The sequence below is a fragment of the Gastrolobium bilobum genome, unplaced genomic scaffold (genome assembly GCF_033153095.1).
Source record: "Gastrolobium bilobum isolate Gb01-03AN ecotype WA unplaced genomic scaffold, APGP_CSIRO_Gbil_v1 utg4095, whole genome shotgun sequence".
NCBI lineage: Eukaryota > Viridiplantae > Streptophyta > Magnoliopsida > Fabales > Fabaceae > Gastrolobium > Gastrolobium bilobum.
Genome location: NW_026898132.1, coordinates 228,417 through 243,807, shown reverse-complemented (window position 1 = coordinate 243,807; position 15,391 = coordinate 228,417). Strand labels below are relative to the sequence as shown.

Below are 15,391 nucleotides of genomic sequence, written 5' to 3'. Positions count from 1 at the left end.
GCAGGAGTGAGCCAGGGGTATGGAGAATTCTCTATAAACCTGGAGCTTACTGAGATTTGTAATCTCACCCCTCTTCGGGGACATATTTTCAGGTGCCCAGATTCCCGGTGAGTCCTCACTAGGCAGGGACACGACACGTGGTTGAGGCAGTTGACAGATCGGATTTTGAGTGGTTGTAGGCTACTACCTTTTGGAGTGTTTGATGTCTTTTAGTATTTCCGCATTTGATGGATCACGATATTGATCCTTTATTTTGTATATGGCCTGTATATGTTTTGTACATGTCTGTCACTTGGAGGCATGTACATTTGGGTATTCAGGCACGTTATATGATGATGTATTATTCAGTTTATGATTACATGTTGGATTGCATGCTATTAGATATAGTGGCACTGAGCCAAGTTATGCATGCGCCCATGGATGAGCATTTGATTATATTTGTATAAACTGTTTATCAGGAAATGCTTCTGAGTGGGATTGGAAAATCCCCAGTTGTCCGATTTATAGAGAAAACTCTGTCCGATTTTCGTTTACGACGAATGAGAATTTAAAAAGAAAAAGAAAAAGTTAGCTCATATTTTCGTAAGTTAAGTCTTCCGTTGTTTTCTGTTTTATCATATGTATGTTAATTGAACCGGCTCGAGACGGGGATGTTACAATATGTAATAGCCCAAAACCCTATAGCATGATATTGTCCGCTTTGCCCCGCGCACAAGCACCGTCGAGCTCACGGTTTTGTTTCTTGGGACACCCCACAAAAGGCCTCACACTAGAAGAGGTATCCACACCCTTATAAGGCATGTTTCGTTCCCCTCTCCAACTGATGTGGGACATTACATTGGTTATAACACTTAACTCTAGTATAAATAAGTTAGAAAAATGACCTAGTTAAAAATTATAAACAGACTTTGTGTTCATTAGGTCCAATCATCATAAAAATTAGAGTTATAATAACTAGGCACAATATCAATAAATGTCAAATGCTTAACTCATCATCATCGTCATCACAATGGATTAAAAAAAAATTGAAATTGAAATATTAATTAACACTATTAATTTAAGAGTAAATATATTTTTTGTCCATAACAAAAAATACGGTCTCCACTTTAGTTACTTATAAAAAACATTAGTATCGAGGTCCCTAAAAAATTCAAAGTGGGTTCATTTAGTTGAAATCGTGATCTCTCACAAATTCAAAAAAATTAATAATATTAGTCCCTCAAAAGGACTAAAATGGGTCTACTTTGAATTTGATAGGGACCAGCTGACTAATTTTTTTTGTAAGAGACTATAGTGGAGATCATATTTTTTTGTTAGGGATCTAAAAATATTTACTCTTAATTTAAAAATTTCTAAGATTCAAAACCAAAGTGGTCGTAAAGAGCCGGCAAAACGGGCTCAGCTCGGCGGACCAATCCGCCCAACCTGCTAAACGGGGCGGGGCGTGCTGAGTTTTTCAACTCATCTCAAAAGCGGGGCGGGGCGGGATGAGACAGACTCATTTTTTGGCGAGTTGATAGCGGGTATAGACGGACCGAGGCGGGTCAGTGTAAAATAGATTCGGGCTGGCGGGCCAACCCGCCCAACGGGACGGGACGGGCTGAGTTTTTGAGCCCACTTTCAAAAACGGGGCGAAACTAACTAACTCATTTTTTGACAGATTGATGGCGGAGCAGGCGCCAACTTTGCCACCTCTTGTCGTAATCATACTTCTACTATTTTTTTCTATCGCTTGTTACTAATCCAATGCCCGAGACAGCGTTGACCGGTAAAATGCAAAAAATGCAACCATCCTTTGTTCCTGTAGTCCTGTTATGTTATCTTCTGTATAAATTCTAAGCCATTAAAAGGAAGGAAAGTGTGATAGTCCTTTGCATTCGCAATATGTCTTCTTCTTCCTTTGCCAAAAAGTACGATGTATTCATTAGCTTCAGGGGTGAGGACACCCGAACCAATTTCACTAGCCATCTTCATAGTGCTCTCTGCCACAGCAAAATCGAAGCATACATTGATTATAATCTTAAAAAAGGAGATGAGGTTGGGCCTGCACTTAACGAAGCAATCAGGGACTCACATATATCACTCATCGTTTTCTCGATAAACTATGCTACATCAAAGTGGTGCTTGGAAGAACTCCTCCAAATACTCGAGTGCAGAAAACATCAAGGACAGGTAGTTATACCTGTGTTCTATGAAACAGATCCATCGGATGTACGTCATCAGAAAGGGAGTTACGAGAAAGCGTTCGCAAAACATGAGAGAGATCTAAGGAACAATAAATTCTACCATGATAAAGTGTCTAAGTGGAAAGCTGCTCTCACTGTAGCCGCTAATATATCTGGATGGGACTCTCGTACCCATAGGTAACTATTATATATATGTTCTTATTTTATACAAGTAATTTTCTGAAACAATATATACTGAATATGTGATGAACATGACAATTCTAATTGATGGTATAGATTAGACTTCCCGCATATATAGAGTGGTTTAAGTTCCCACTCCAAACAACGGTATATATGCTTTTCTTTTCTATCCCAATCTACTATATATTATTAATCATCCCATCCCATAATATATGGTCTGCTGCATAAATTCCAACTTTCATAAATTTTGTTTGTTTAATTTACCCTGATTTTCACGAAGTCGTCTCTCATGTTGAAAAGAAATTGATAGAGATCTGATGGTTGATTCATTCTCAATTTCAATGACTTCCTGCATAACAATAAGCTCCACTTTTTAAATGACTATAAAACCAGCAATTTATTTTAATTTAAATTTCAAAATAGCAAGGTCAGACATGTTATGCAAACACCAAAAGCCTGTAGAAGCAATAAAAATGAGTATGATGACGAATTTGCCCAAGAGAGAATGATCACAGAGGCGATATAGGAGAGATGAGTGGCCATGAGTAAAAGCACCGGCACTAAATTGAATTATTCCTTTAGAATTGTTTATTCTTTATTTCTTATTTTTTATTTTATTTTATTTTTGGCTAGGGATGATTCTGAAGTCATCCAAAACATTGTGAAAGATGTTTGGCAAAAGCTGTCCCTGATGTATCCTAATGAACTGAAAGGCCTTGTTGAAATTGATGAGAACAGTAAATCCATTGATTCATTACTCAATAAAGTTCCAAGAATTGGAATTTGGGGCATGGGTGGTATAGGTAAGACAACCATAGCTAGACACATGTTTGCCAAACACTTTCCACAATATGACAGTGTATGCTTCCTGGCAAATGTAAGAGAAGAATCAGAAAAGTTTGGACTAACATATACACGTGATAAGCTTCTCTTTGAGCTACTAAAGGAACCAATTACAACATCTCATGTTACTGGATCCACATTCATTAAGAGAAGGCTTAGCAGCAATAAAGTTTTCATTGTACTTGATGATGTGGATAGTTCTGCTCAATTAGAATATTTGTGTGATGAATTAGATGACCTTGAACATGATAGTAGACTCATTATAACAACAAGAAATAGGCATATGCTTAGTGGAAGAGTTGATGAGGTATATGAGGTCACTAAATGGGAGTTTCCAGAATCTGTAAAGCTTTTTAGCTTGGGAGCTTTCGAGCAAATTCGTCCTAAAGATGGTTTTGAGGATCTTTCAGAAAGGGCAGTTGCATATGCAGGAGGCATTCCATTAGCTTTAAAAGTATTGGGTTTACATTTTCATTCCAGAGATACTGAATTTTGGAAATGTGAATTGAATAAATTTGAGAGCAAGAAGGAATCCTTCAAGGAAATTCAAAACATGTTACAAGTAAGCTATAATGGATTACAAGAGCTACAACGGGAAATCTTTCTGGACATTGCATTCTTTTTCAAAGATGAAAATAAAGATGAAGTCGTAAGGATACTAGATGCGTGTGGTTTCTACCCTGCTAGTGGAATAAAAGTCCTTGAAGATAAAGCCCTTATAACTATTTCAAAGAGCAATAGAATACAAATGCATGACCTGCTACAAGAAATGGGTTTTGATATAGTTCGGAAAGAATTTAGCAGAGACCCAGGAAGACATAGCCGACTAAGGGATATTGAAGAAGTTTGTGATGTAATTAACAATAACAAGGTAAGAAAAAGAGCTGGCCTTTTTCTAAACATGATTTTAGATATAAATTATAGCTAATTTGCTACAGGTTTATTTAATTATTGCTTGTTTTGGCAGGGGACTGATGCAGTTGTAGGCATAACATTAGATTTGTCTCAAAAAGTAGATTTACACTTGAGAGCTGACACATTCAACATGATGACTAGTCTAAGATATCTTAAATTATATGTCCCATTGGGTAAGAAGAGGTCAACGACTGTGTACCCTCCTCATAAAGTTTTTATGTGGATGCATTATCGTTTGCCATTTTCGGATAAATTGAGGTACCTTGAATGGCATGGATACCCCTTGAAGTCTCTTCCACCACATTTTTGTGCTAAGCTGCTTGTTGAGATTCGCTTGCCACATAGCGATGTCAAATATCTTTGGCGCGACATGCAGGTGGGTGCATGTGTGTACGTTTATGATTTCGGTTTGAAATGAAATTTTATGATATTCCATTTTGACTTCTCATTTTTGAATTGTAACAGGAACTTGTGAATTTAGAAGGAATGGACCTAAGTGAATGCAAGCAGTTAATAAAGCTCCCAGATTTGTCTGGCGCTTCAAAACTTAAATGGCTGTATCTCTCTGGCTGTGAAAGTTTACGCCATGTTCACCCATCTGTTTTTTCTAACGACACACTTGTTACCTTGCTATTGGATAGGTGCACAAAACTGAAAAGCCTTATATGTGAGAAGCATTTAAGATCTCTGGAGAAGATCAGTGTCAACGGCTGCTCAAGTCTGAAGGAAATTTCATTGTCCTCGGATTCAATTGAAAGGTTGAATTTAAGCAACGCAGGAATCGAAATATTGCACCCATCAATCGGTCGTCTAAGAAAGCTTGTGTGGCTCAACCTAGAAGGTTTAAGACTTGAAAATCTTCCAAATGAGTTGTCTTGCCTGACATCACTTACTGAGCTTTGGATTTCAAAATGCAGCATAGTAATTAAAGACAAGTTACATGTGCTATTTGGCGGCCTTCGATCTTTACAAATACTATATTTGAAAGACTGTCTTAATTTGTTTGCACTCCCTGACAATATCAGTGACTTATTATCATTATACGAATTAAGACTAGATGGAAGCAGTGTGATGAGTTTACCTTCAAGTATCAAGGATCTCTCAGGGCTAGAAATTCTGTCCTTAGAGAATTGCACGGAGCTTTGGCATCTGCCAGAGCTTCCTGAAAACATAAAGGAGTTTTATGCAGATAACTGCACATCATTGATGACAGTATCCACTTTAGGGACATTTTCAGAAAAAATGAACGGAAGGGAGAAATACATTTCTTTCAAGAATGTTATGAGATTGGATGAATCATCACTCGACCTTTTTATGGAAGGTGCACTATCAACAATGAAGATTGCTGCAATACACAATGTACAATTAAGAACAAGCGTTGTGCGAAACCAAAGCTACAGTTATTATAGCAGTGTTGAGGTTTGTTTACCAGGAAGCAGCGTCCCACGGTACTTTCGTTACCAAACAACAGGTTCATCAACCAGAACTACTGGAGTTCTTATCCGTTCCTACTCGTTGGGATTCATTTTCGCGGTCGTTGTTTCTCCATCCTATGGTAATGGTGCTAAAATCCAATGTCAAAGCTACTCTAAAGATGGAAGAAAGGTGGGATATGCATCTACATGGCATAATAAAACTGCTATGAATATGAAGTACGATCATGTTTATGTATGGTATGATCCGTTCCATTTTGACAGCATTCTCGGCAGTGATGAAAAAATGGTTTCTTTTGAATTCAGTGTTACAACTGATACTGGGGAACGCCATGGCTTGTTCGGTCCAAACAAATGTGGGGTCCGTCACTTATATTCATACTAGAGTAAACGCTCTTTTTAGTCACTGGCAATATCTACGAATTTTCAGTCCCTGGCAATAAAAAAAGACCAAATTGGTTACAAGAAAAGGGCCACTCTACATATTTGGGAGTTGAGATAAGGACTAACATGGTCCTTTTTTGTAATTTCAGGGACCAATTTGGTCATTTTTTATTGCCAGGGACTAAAAAGGACTTCGTAGATATTGACAGGGACTAAAAAGGGTGTTTACTCTTCATACTATAATTATCGGCAAAAAAATTAATTTATTGCAAATTAAATAAAAAATTATAAATTCATTGTTGTTTTCAAATTATTTATGAGTCTATTGCAGGATATCACGTCCAATGTAGATGTCATACTCCATAAAAAAACACACCTAAAAGGCATCATAAAAGTACGCTTAAAAAAAGCATAACCCAAGCATTAGTCACGCCTATAAGAAGCGTGACCTTGTTAGTTGCGAAACAAAACGAAAAGCGATATGTGATTTCATTTAATGTCATATAAAATACCACAATACATGGTGCCAAAAGTTCTCCACCACTTTGTGTATTAAGTCGTTGAATAAACAAAGGTTAATATGTTACCTCACTTGGCATTAAACGGACAAGTCCAAAAAAGAGATATGGAGAGTTAAAAGTGAGGAACCATTTTTTCCACCCACAGCAAGTTGACAGAGGTTGCATAATCACGTTCTTGGAAAGTTTGAGAGGTTGCAAATCCAAATCCAAATATGGTGGGATTTTTTTTTATCTTTAACAAGTTAAAAAAAAAATATTTGGTAGGTTAAAATTTTTGTTGGGAATATTGAGTTATTTTTATAATGCTATGTTTGGTTAGTTATGAAATATATGTTGGAATGTGGAATGAGATTACAAAATTATCCACCATATTTGAAAATTTGTTTTAAACGTTCTTTTTACAATAGGATGTCTCCGTCTTGGTTTGTTAAACAAGATGACATGTTCTTTAAACAAGTTTAACCTACTAAATATTTTTTTGTAACTCGTTTGAGATAAAAAAAACCTGCTATAATCTAGGTAACTTTTTTTTTTCTCGATAAAAAAAATATCCCCCGTACCAAATGCCCCTAAGATTTAAATGTAGTAATTTACACTGGGAAGCTGGATTTCACTACCAAATCTAAAAGAAAAAAAAAAACGTAAAAACAGTTAAAAAAAAAAAAAGGAGGAAGACGATTTTTTTTTTTAGAAGAATATACGATATTTATCAGAAGAAGATTTGAGAGGTTTCTGATCTATGCTTCATTCCTTTGATATTATGTTGTATAACATTTCAAAGATGCCATTTATTTGGAGAGAATTTATGGTGAACCGGGACCACTATTTTTTAAGTGGTCTTTTAGTGTAAATAGGAGGGTAAAATTAGAAAAGAAAAAAAATAACAGGGGTAAAAAAAGAAAGAAAAAATTAGTGTTGTAAGAGAGAGCACCAAATTATTAAGTGATTTTGGAGCATAATAAATATTTTCCTTTATTTGATACTCGTCCGAGAGTGAGACACATTGCCTTGGCTTAATTTTATGGATTTTATTAATGTTATGTTACATAACATAAGTTTAGTTTCCAGCACACATAATAATAGAGAGAGATAAAGTGAAATGATGAAAGAGAAAGAAAAATATGTGGATCCAACATCCTTAACGTGTGTGTAAGAAAATGAAGTTATATTATGTAAAATAATAAACATAAAATCTTAATTTTATATGACATTATATGACATCACAGACTGCTTTTCGTTTTGTTTTGCAACTAACAAGGTCACCCCTCAGGCTGATTGATGCTTGGGTTATTTTTCAGGTGTTTTTATGACGTCTTTTTTAAGCATAACCTTACATTGGGAGTGAATAGTCACGTTCAATCGAGAAGTGACATCTTGCAATACACTCGTAAATAATTTAAAAACAACAATAAATTCGTATTTTTTTATTTAATTTGCAATAAATTACTTTTTTTTGCCGATAATCATCTCAAGTTTTGTTTAATATGATATGGTCACATAAAAACTAATGATAATGATTTTATAATTATTTATTCAAATATTTTTATTTTTGTATAATTATAATTTTTTTTATATGATGTTAAATATGATATGAGAAAATCCACTCCATCAACTGTAACTAAAATAATAAAAAAGAAACAAGTTGGAGATCTTTCAAATATCTTTTGTATAGAATGCAAGCCGACAGAACTTTTGATCTATAATATTCTTAGGGCCCGTTTGGATGGATTTTTTTTTTCTCCAAAAGCTATTTTTTTCTTCAAAAAAAAATACTTCTCGTTTTTAGTTTGTTTGGATATTTGCTTTTAAAAAAAACAGAAGTCACTAAAAAAATTAAAAATCTACTTTTTTCAGAAGCTAAAAATTTTAATTTTTAAAAAAAGCAGAGGTCAAAAACCCAATATTTTTTTCAAAAGTTAAATATTTTTATAATAATATAAATAGCTTTAACTTTTATAAAAAATACTTCTAAAATAAAGAAGAGATAGAAATTACTTTCAAAAAAGTCCAAACAAACAGGCTGTTAATCTACAAAAGTTTAGTAAGAATTGGTCTAGCAGCGTACGGTCTTATGAATTTATGGGAAACAAGTTGGGGATCTTTCAAATATTTTTTTCCTCGAATAATAGCTTACTACTTAAATCCTTGTATTTTTATGAAAACAGTTAGTAAAAAAGGCTGCGACCCTTGCATTTCCTATCATTAATAAACTAGAAGCTTGAAATTTAAGATGAACAACATCCTTGAAGATTTAATTTTGGAGAGTTGTACGAAAACGTCCTTAAGAGTGTCTGGTCAAAACGTGCCGGGGAAAATTTCTTGTGAATACTTACGATATCTAAGGTGGAAACAACGAGTCTCACACGGATGTGTATATGCCCTACGATACCTATTGATGCATGAGTATCTCGATATTGGATTATACGTACTTGATTAGTAAATCTTATGGAAACACATCTTAACCGTAACTTGAATATCACAATATCTGGCTTGCCTTTTGTCAAATATGAGCAGATACAGGAGGAAGACCATTGTCAGCAAAATGGTATGGTGCTCATAACTCAGTAACCCAACAAATTAGGGGACAAAACAACTCTCATTAAAGGACAAAAATTAAATACTCAAATATAACTAGCTCATTTCAGTGCATGCAATCATCATTGTAAAAGGGTTCTTGTCAGATGCTCTCTCGCTGTAGCCCATGCTTGAGTTAGTGTCTACAATATCAGAAACTCACTATTAGATTGAAGATCAAGTAACATGTCATTGTTATTCTAAAATTGAATCCATCAAAAGTTAAAACTGATTCAGAATTTTGCAAAAATGTCAGTTATATAACTGCCATCAAGGATAATGTAAGTTCCGAGGAACAATCTAGCCATCTTTGGTCTCTATGGAAAGTTTTTGTGCGTTTGTGTTGTAAAATCCAACAGAAAATACACAATACTGACAGAAACTAAGCTGCAATAGAGTTGCATTACCTGCTCTGACAAGGGGGCATCAGCATCCAAGTTATGGGAGGTCACTTTTTCAGCAATAACAGGTCCATTTGTTTCAAGTATAATCCTTCAAGAAAAAATGAACTATTAAAATAATAAATTAAACTTTTATGGAAAAGAAAATTTGTAGCTAAGACATATGCACACCCTCCATCAACAATCTCATCAACACATAAAAGAATGAGATCCAAGTTCTCAAGTGCCTCTCTTTTGTCAACATTGTTCCTGAAAAAGGCACACAAAGAAATAAACAAAGCAAAGCATGATGAGTAAAGGTGCATCTGGTTTTAAATCCAGATAGCAAAATACAACAAAAAATACCTCAACAGAAGCGTGACTGCATCAAAGAAACCTTGAAGAACTGATGCTAAAATGAGCTCATTTTCATCATCACCACCAGTGACAAAGAAATGCAGGTCTTGTACAAATTTGTAAATAATGATATTGTTCTCAAGCAGTGTTACCTCAGCTGTAGATATTGTAAACAAAATATCAGTTTCAAAAGAAACATGATAAACACAAGTGCTAACAAAAGTTTGTTCGTTTATGCAATAATAACAACAAATACCATCAGTAGTGTGGTAGGTTGAAAAGTATTTTTGATGGCTGCATTTTGATTGCACAAAAGGGAAACAGAAGAAACAGCAATCATGCTTAAGGCCGTTCCGCATGTTCCCATCATATGTTGGAAATCAGTAAAATGGACTACTCTTACCAACTAGTGACTGGTTAATTAACTTCTCAATCGTACTGTTTATCAATTAATAAAAATCAAAGGGACAAACTCAAATACTAATGTTTGGTGGTATGGCTGATCTGCATCAAAATTTTGATACTTTCAAACTCAAAAGGCTTTTTATAAGCATTATTCTTTTGGCTATACTATATGGGTGTTTAAGCATTGTCAGACAGGAATGCAGAACTGAAGTATAGAATAGCACAATCTCTTTCTAAACATGGTATGCTGCAGAAGAATGCTGGCTCGCCAGAATGTTTCAAAAGAATTCATTGAATTTTTGGTTTATTGATGCGAGACACCAACTGATATGACCATGCGAGACACAAGATCTACTTTCGTCCATGATATAGAAAAGAAGTCACAAAATCCCTTCAATTTATAATTTAGTCCAAGGTCCAACATATGACTTAATTTCTAATGAGGTTAAGAAATTCTGAAATGAAAGTAAATAGAATGCTTGAGCAGAAATGCCTACAAACAAAACGTATTAAGACAAAAATGCAAAATAGAACAACCTATCAACAAAATTACATATTTGCTACATCAAGAATCATGTTAAATTGATATAGCCATCCCTAGGGCATTAGCACCAAATACAAAATTAAGTGACAGCATATTGTGATGAGTGTTTTTCAAACTCTGTTGCTTACCTTCTGTCCGAGCATTTGTCTTTACAGTCTTAGTGAATACAAACTTCTCAAAAGCTAACTTTGCATTGTTTGTAGGCCAGTCATCTGAGTAATACTTGACTGCCACACGCTTCCCTTCAGAATCTAAAAGAAGAATATTTTTTATTGTAGGACACAAGCCCTACAGATGTAACAATATAACAAGAAGTCAAAAAAGGAGAACTGTATTTATCACAAATACCTTGCACAAATATTGGAAGCTCCCCCCCTCTCTCTCAAATTGTCAAAACAGGTAAACTGAAAAGCAGGATGCGTGCTGTACAACTTATTCAGTTCCACACACCATTCATAGGAAAACAAAATTTCATGATCAACACGTTTCTTTTATTAGTTTAGTTCCCACTTCCCACAAAGTAGCAATACATAGAGTATTTACTTCATAAAGTAGAGTTAAAGTTAAAGCATGATTTCCAGCATATTTAATTATCACCAATCATCTGATTTAGTGTACACCAAGACAAAAAAAAAATTAAAAAATATAAAATCCTTTTCCCTTCTCATCAATTCTCCCAGTAGCAGGTGCCATGCTTCCAAAAATTGATGAAAAATCAGTAACTACATACATACATTGATGCCAAACAAGTTTACTAGCCAAAGCTTCACGATTAAAAACTCGGAGGATAAATGTTCTAAACGGATCTGAAATGAGATAAACAGATATCTCACATTTAAACACCCATTCACCGGTATATCCTAATTCAAACTCCAAATCACTTGATGATCCAACCAACAAAAACAAAATACAAACTTTTTTGAAACCCAATTCCTAGATTTACGGGAATAAGCTAAACCAGGATTCATGAGCTTACAGATCCAATATAACAGAAAAGAAGCTCAAAATTTCATCCATTTCATATTTCTTCATGAAACTATGATGTTTAGCCATTACATTGTGATTTGTGTGCAGAGCATGATATGATATATGACATGAAGAAGTTGAAAGAGAGAGAAAGTGGCTTACATAGGATACCATGTCTGAGAAGCGAAAACAAGAAGTTGCAGTGCCTGAACTTTGGAGATCTGCGATTAGAAGTAGGAATTGAGGGAATAGTTGTTAAGTATGAAGGGCAATTTGGTAAATGGAAAATATGCCACTTTAACGTAACAATTCTAAAGTTTTTACCCTGTGGTTGTGACTTGTTATAATAAAAGCAAAAGTTTATTTATTTATTTTTGCCAATAGCGACATTTAAATGGGTCAGGCCATCGAGTAAAGGTCTATGGCCTAACTTTTGTCCTATTACATGTAGGTAAATAAAGTAGCTATAGTCTTTTTAACATATTTATGTCAAAAAGTAGGTTTTAGATTTTTTTTTACATGCTCGGCCGATAAATTTACATGATGTCTTATATCATATTATTTATTAAAAAAAATTATTATTTTAATAATAAAGTAATATTATTTTAATTATTAAATATTTAATAGGCTTACACATACTAAAAAGCCTTAGTCATATAAGTTAGATCAGACTTATAATTTAGGTCTACACAAGACTAACAAGTCAGGTCAAGATTAAGGTATTTTACACATGTGTTTAAACTATTTAAAGTAAAGCCTAACATAGCTCATTTACACTCCTATCGATACACACAAAATCAAATAGAAAACCAAAAATAAAAGGTTCTAGGTAGGCAAGCTTACATAAGTTAACAAATCTATGTCAGATTTTTTTAAATTTTTAAATTTAACCTTTATTTAATACTTAATATATTTTATATAATTAGTTTAAAGAATTTTGTCCAAGTTTAGGGTGTATTGGATTGCGATTTCAAAGGATTTTAATGAAATATTTTTGGACAAAAAAACTCATTAGCATTCAATTGAAATTTTAAAGGATTGAAAAAAGTCGTGGTATTCGATTGGGATTTTAAAAGATTATTTTAGAGTCCGTCCAAATTCGTTGGTATTCAACCAGGATTTTAAACAAAGGAAAAATAATCTTGCAGTATTCAAAAATCTGATGACTTAATAGATTTTCTATTGGTGCAGATTTCGTGTAACTTTTTTGTGATAAATATAAATAGGATGTCTCTCTCACAATCTCACCATAATTCTTAAGATTTCTTGAGATTTCTCTATTGCAGCGTCTTCTTCTTCCTTTGGTGGGTTGACCCGCTCGAAATCAGGTTCCGCCTTGGGAGGATCTTCGTCAAAGCTAAAAAATAACAAATTTTTGAGCGATTTTCATAACAAAACAACCCAGAAGCAATAACCCAATAAGATTTTAATCTAATCCATCTAAAAAATAGCAGATTTTTAAGAGTTTTTGAAAGTTTAAAAAATAATTTTTTAAGCTATTGGTCGCGATTTTTCTTGACACAAAAATGTGTGATTTTTTTATTAAAAACTACATGGGAACAAAAATTCTCAAACCAATTATTGTTTTACTTCAATAAAACAAGATCAATTTAAAGAAAAATTGAAGCTTTCATAATATGAATCCTATGTTTCATAATAATATATTCATGAACGAAATTTCTTCGTTATATGAAACGAATTCAAACAATTTTTGTGTCAATAGATCACTAAAAACTTGTTTTTCAAAAGCTCAAAGCAATTTAAGATTTCAATGTATCGATTGAAAATAATTTGAGAAATTTTCTAAGCTTTCATGTAATAAAATCCAGAAATTCAAATTCAAAATTTTCTTAAAATACTCAATGAAAACATGCATATAATATATGAGATGTTATATTTACAAACTACACTATGTACTCTCGGAAGTACACTAGGTTACACTAAGTACTTTCGGGAGTACATAATCTAATTTGCAAAAATTTGTAAAAAAATTTTATAAACGGATCCTTCCCTTATGATATATGGTTAAAAAACTCTCGTCACACAGAACAAAAATCTCAAGGTTTACAAGATCAATTGCAAAAAATTCCAAAAGACATTTTATCATGAATTTTACTAATTGAGAAAATTATATTAGGTTTTACTTTTTTTATTAATATGATTGCATTTCTTTGTTACTTTTTATTGATTCTTGTAATTTTGAATGTTTGTTAAAAATTCATATGATTTTTTAAAATCTTATAAATTCATATTATCCTTTAAAATCTTATAAATTCTATTAAGATCCTTTAAAATCCAATCTTATGAAATCTTGTTTGTAAAAAAAGTCTTTTTTTTTTTTTTTTAAATCCCTCCCATCCTAAATAATTTTTTAAAATCTGTAAAAAAAAATTATCTTAAAAAAGGTCTTTTAAAATCCTAATCTAAACACCCCTTGAATCTAAGTGAGCCCACTTACACCAATCAAGACATAGCTGATTGTTTTTGTGTGTGTGTGTGTGTAACCCAGCCTTGAGAGAGGGAAATCTAGATGTTTACGTGGAATATCTTCTGCATGTTTGTATGAAATTTAGATGCATATCTTTGGTACTATATAAGCATATTCTCTTTTACCAAAATTAGGAAAAGGTAAGACTAGATGAACATAAATGAGTGAGTAAAATATAAAAAGTCACTTATAAAAAAAAGTAATAAAAAATATACTGAAGTATTACTTGAGTACGGAACATATTTTGGACAATTAGGAATTTAGATTGTGTAATAGCATTATTGATACACACAAAAGTGGACATAAACTGAGGTTCATTTGTTCCGAGGCTTGTGGAGGTTTGCCCAAGTTTTTGTCTGAGTTCGTTGTGACCATGGTTGAGCGATTCTTATAATATTAAAAATGGAGGAGTACTTAGCTACAAAATATATACTGCTTATAATGATGTCCCTAGGAGACCGGATTTTGAGGGGTTCTAACGCATATCTTAATAGAGTTTCTCTTTTTTTCATGTTGTAGAAAAATTCTTTCTCCTATTATAGATAGATACAAAATGTGATGAGTCTCGCATCTCATTAAAAAATAAAAACAAAAAAAAGTTGTTGCACACATTTTAATGTATTACTAGTGGGAGAAAGAATTCTCCTATAACATAACAATTTTTTTCCTCATCCTGTTAGTATTTGGGTGTCCTAGAGACAATCTTATGATTAAATAAGACAAGATGTATACCTTTTTAATATTGTCGCAAATAAATAAAAGCACTCTTTATCTTGTTTCATAATTATGTCTCGATATTAATATTAATATATTATGAATAACTTGATAAACCCCGTGGAATAACTCTTGAGTATCTGTGATGAGATCACAATCATGAGGATTCAAGAATACCGGATGTTTATTCCTAATTTTATGTTCCTAGTCTAGAGATACTGAGAATGGGGTCAGTAATCTCGGGTAAGACTAGCACGACTTATCTATTTGTATATGGATACAAGGTATAGACCTCATGTGCTACATATGGAGATGTCTTAGCTAAAGTCGTGGGTGGACCTATAAGGGTATAGCTCGCACTGAACGGATCCACAAAGAGACTCTATGAGGAACTCTCACAGAGAGTATCATTAGAGTATTCTCTTTATATTTGGGTATGTCTTTCCTAAGACCAGAAGTTATTACCTAGACTGTGTTCTAGAAGACATGCTTTGATTGTGC

The 15,391-nt window shown here is 33.4% G+C and overlaps 2 protein-coding genes across 2 annotated transcripts; one reads left to right on the top strand and one right to left on the bottom strand.

Moving 5' to 3' along the window:
• The first annotated feature begins 1,884 nt into the window (after positions 1-1,884).
• LOC133313031 (disease resistance protein RPV1-like) lies at positions 1,885-6,186 on the top strand. Its single transcript, XM_061514337.1, has 4 exons — positions 1,885-2,363; positions 3,000-4,080; positions 4,177-4,500; positions 4,590-6,186. The coding sequence occupies exons 1-4, from the start codon at positions 1,885-1,887 to the stop codon at positions 5,940-5,942; spliced, it is 3,237 nt and encodes a 1,078-aa protein (XP_061370321.1). The 3' UTR covers positions 5,943-6,186.
• A 2,728-nt stretch (positions 6,187-8,914) lies between these two features.
• LOC133313033 (coatomer subunit zeta-1-like) lies at positions 8,915-11,941 on the bottom strand. Its single transcript, XM_061514339.1, has 6 exons — positions 11,851-11,941; positions 10,851-11,010; positions 9,783-9,930; positions 9,609-9,686; positions 9,444-9,528; positions 8,915-9,179 (listed from the first exon to the last, which is right to left on the bottom strand). Exons 1-6 carry the CDS (start codon positions 11,860-11,862, stop codon positions 9,120-9,122), a joined length of 543 nt encoding a protein of 180 aa, XP_061370323.1. The 5' UTR covers positions 11,863-11,941; the 3' UTR covers positions 8,915-9,119.
• Between the last annotated feature and the right edge of the window lie 3,450 nt (positions 11,942-15,391).

Coding starts and splice junctions, on each gene's coding strand:
- LOC133313031 (XM_061514337.1), top strand. CDS start 1,885: ATGTCTTCTTCTTCCTTTGCCAAAAAGTACGATGTATTCATTAGCTTC. Junction 4,081..4,176: donor ATGTAATTAACAATAACAAG/GTAAGAAAAAGA, acceptor TTGTTTTGGCAG/GGGACTGATGCAGTTGTAGG. Junction 4,501..4,589: donor ATCTTTGGCGCGACATGCAG/GTGGGTGCATGT, acceptor GAATTGTAACAG/GAACTTGTGAATTTAGAAGG.
- LOC133313033 (XM_061514339.1), bottom strand. Junction 9,931..10,850: donor GACAAATGCTCGGACAGAAG/GTAAGCAACAGA, acceptor CAATATCTACAG/CTGAGGTAACACTGCTTGAG. Junction 9,687..9,782: donor GCAGTCACGCTTCTGTTGAG/GTATTTTTTGTT, acceptor TGCCTTTTTCAG/GAACAATGTTGACAAAAGAG.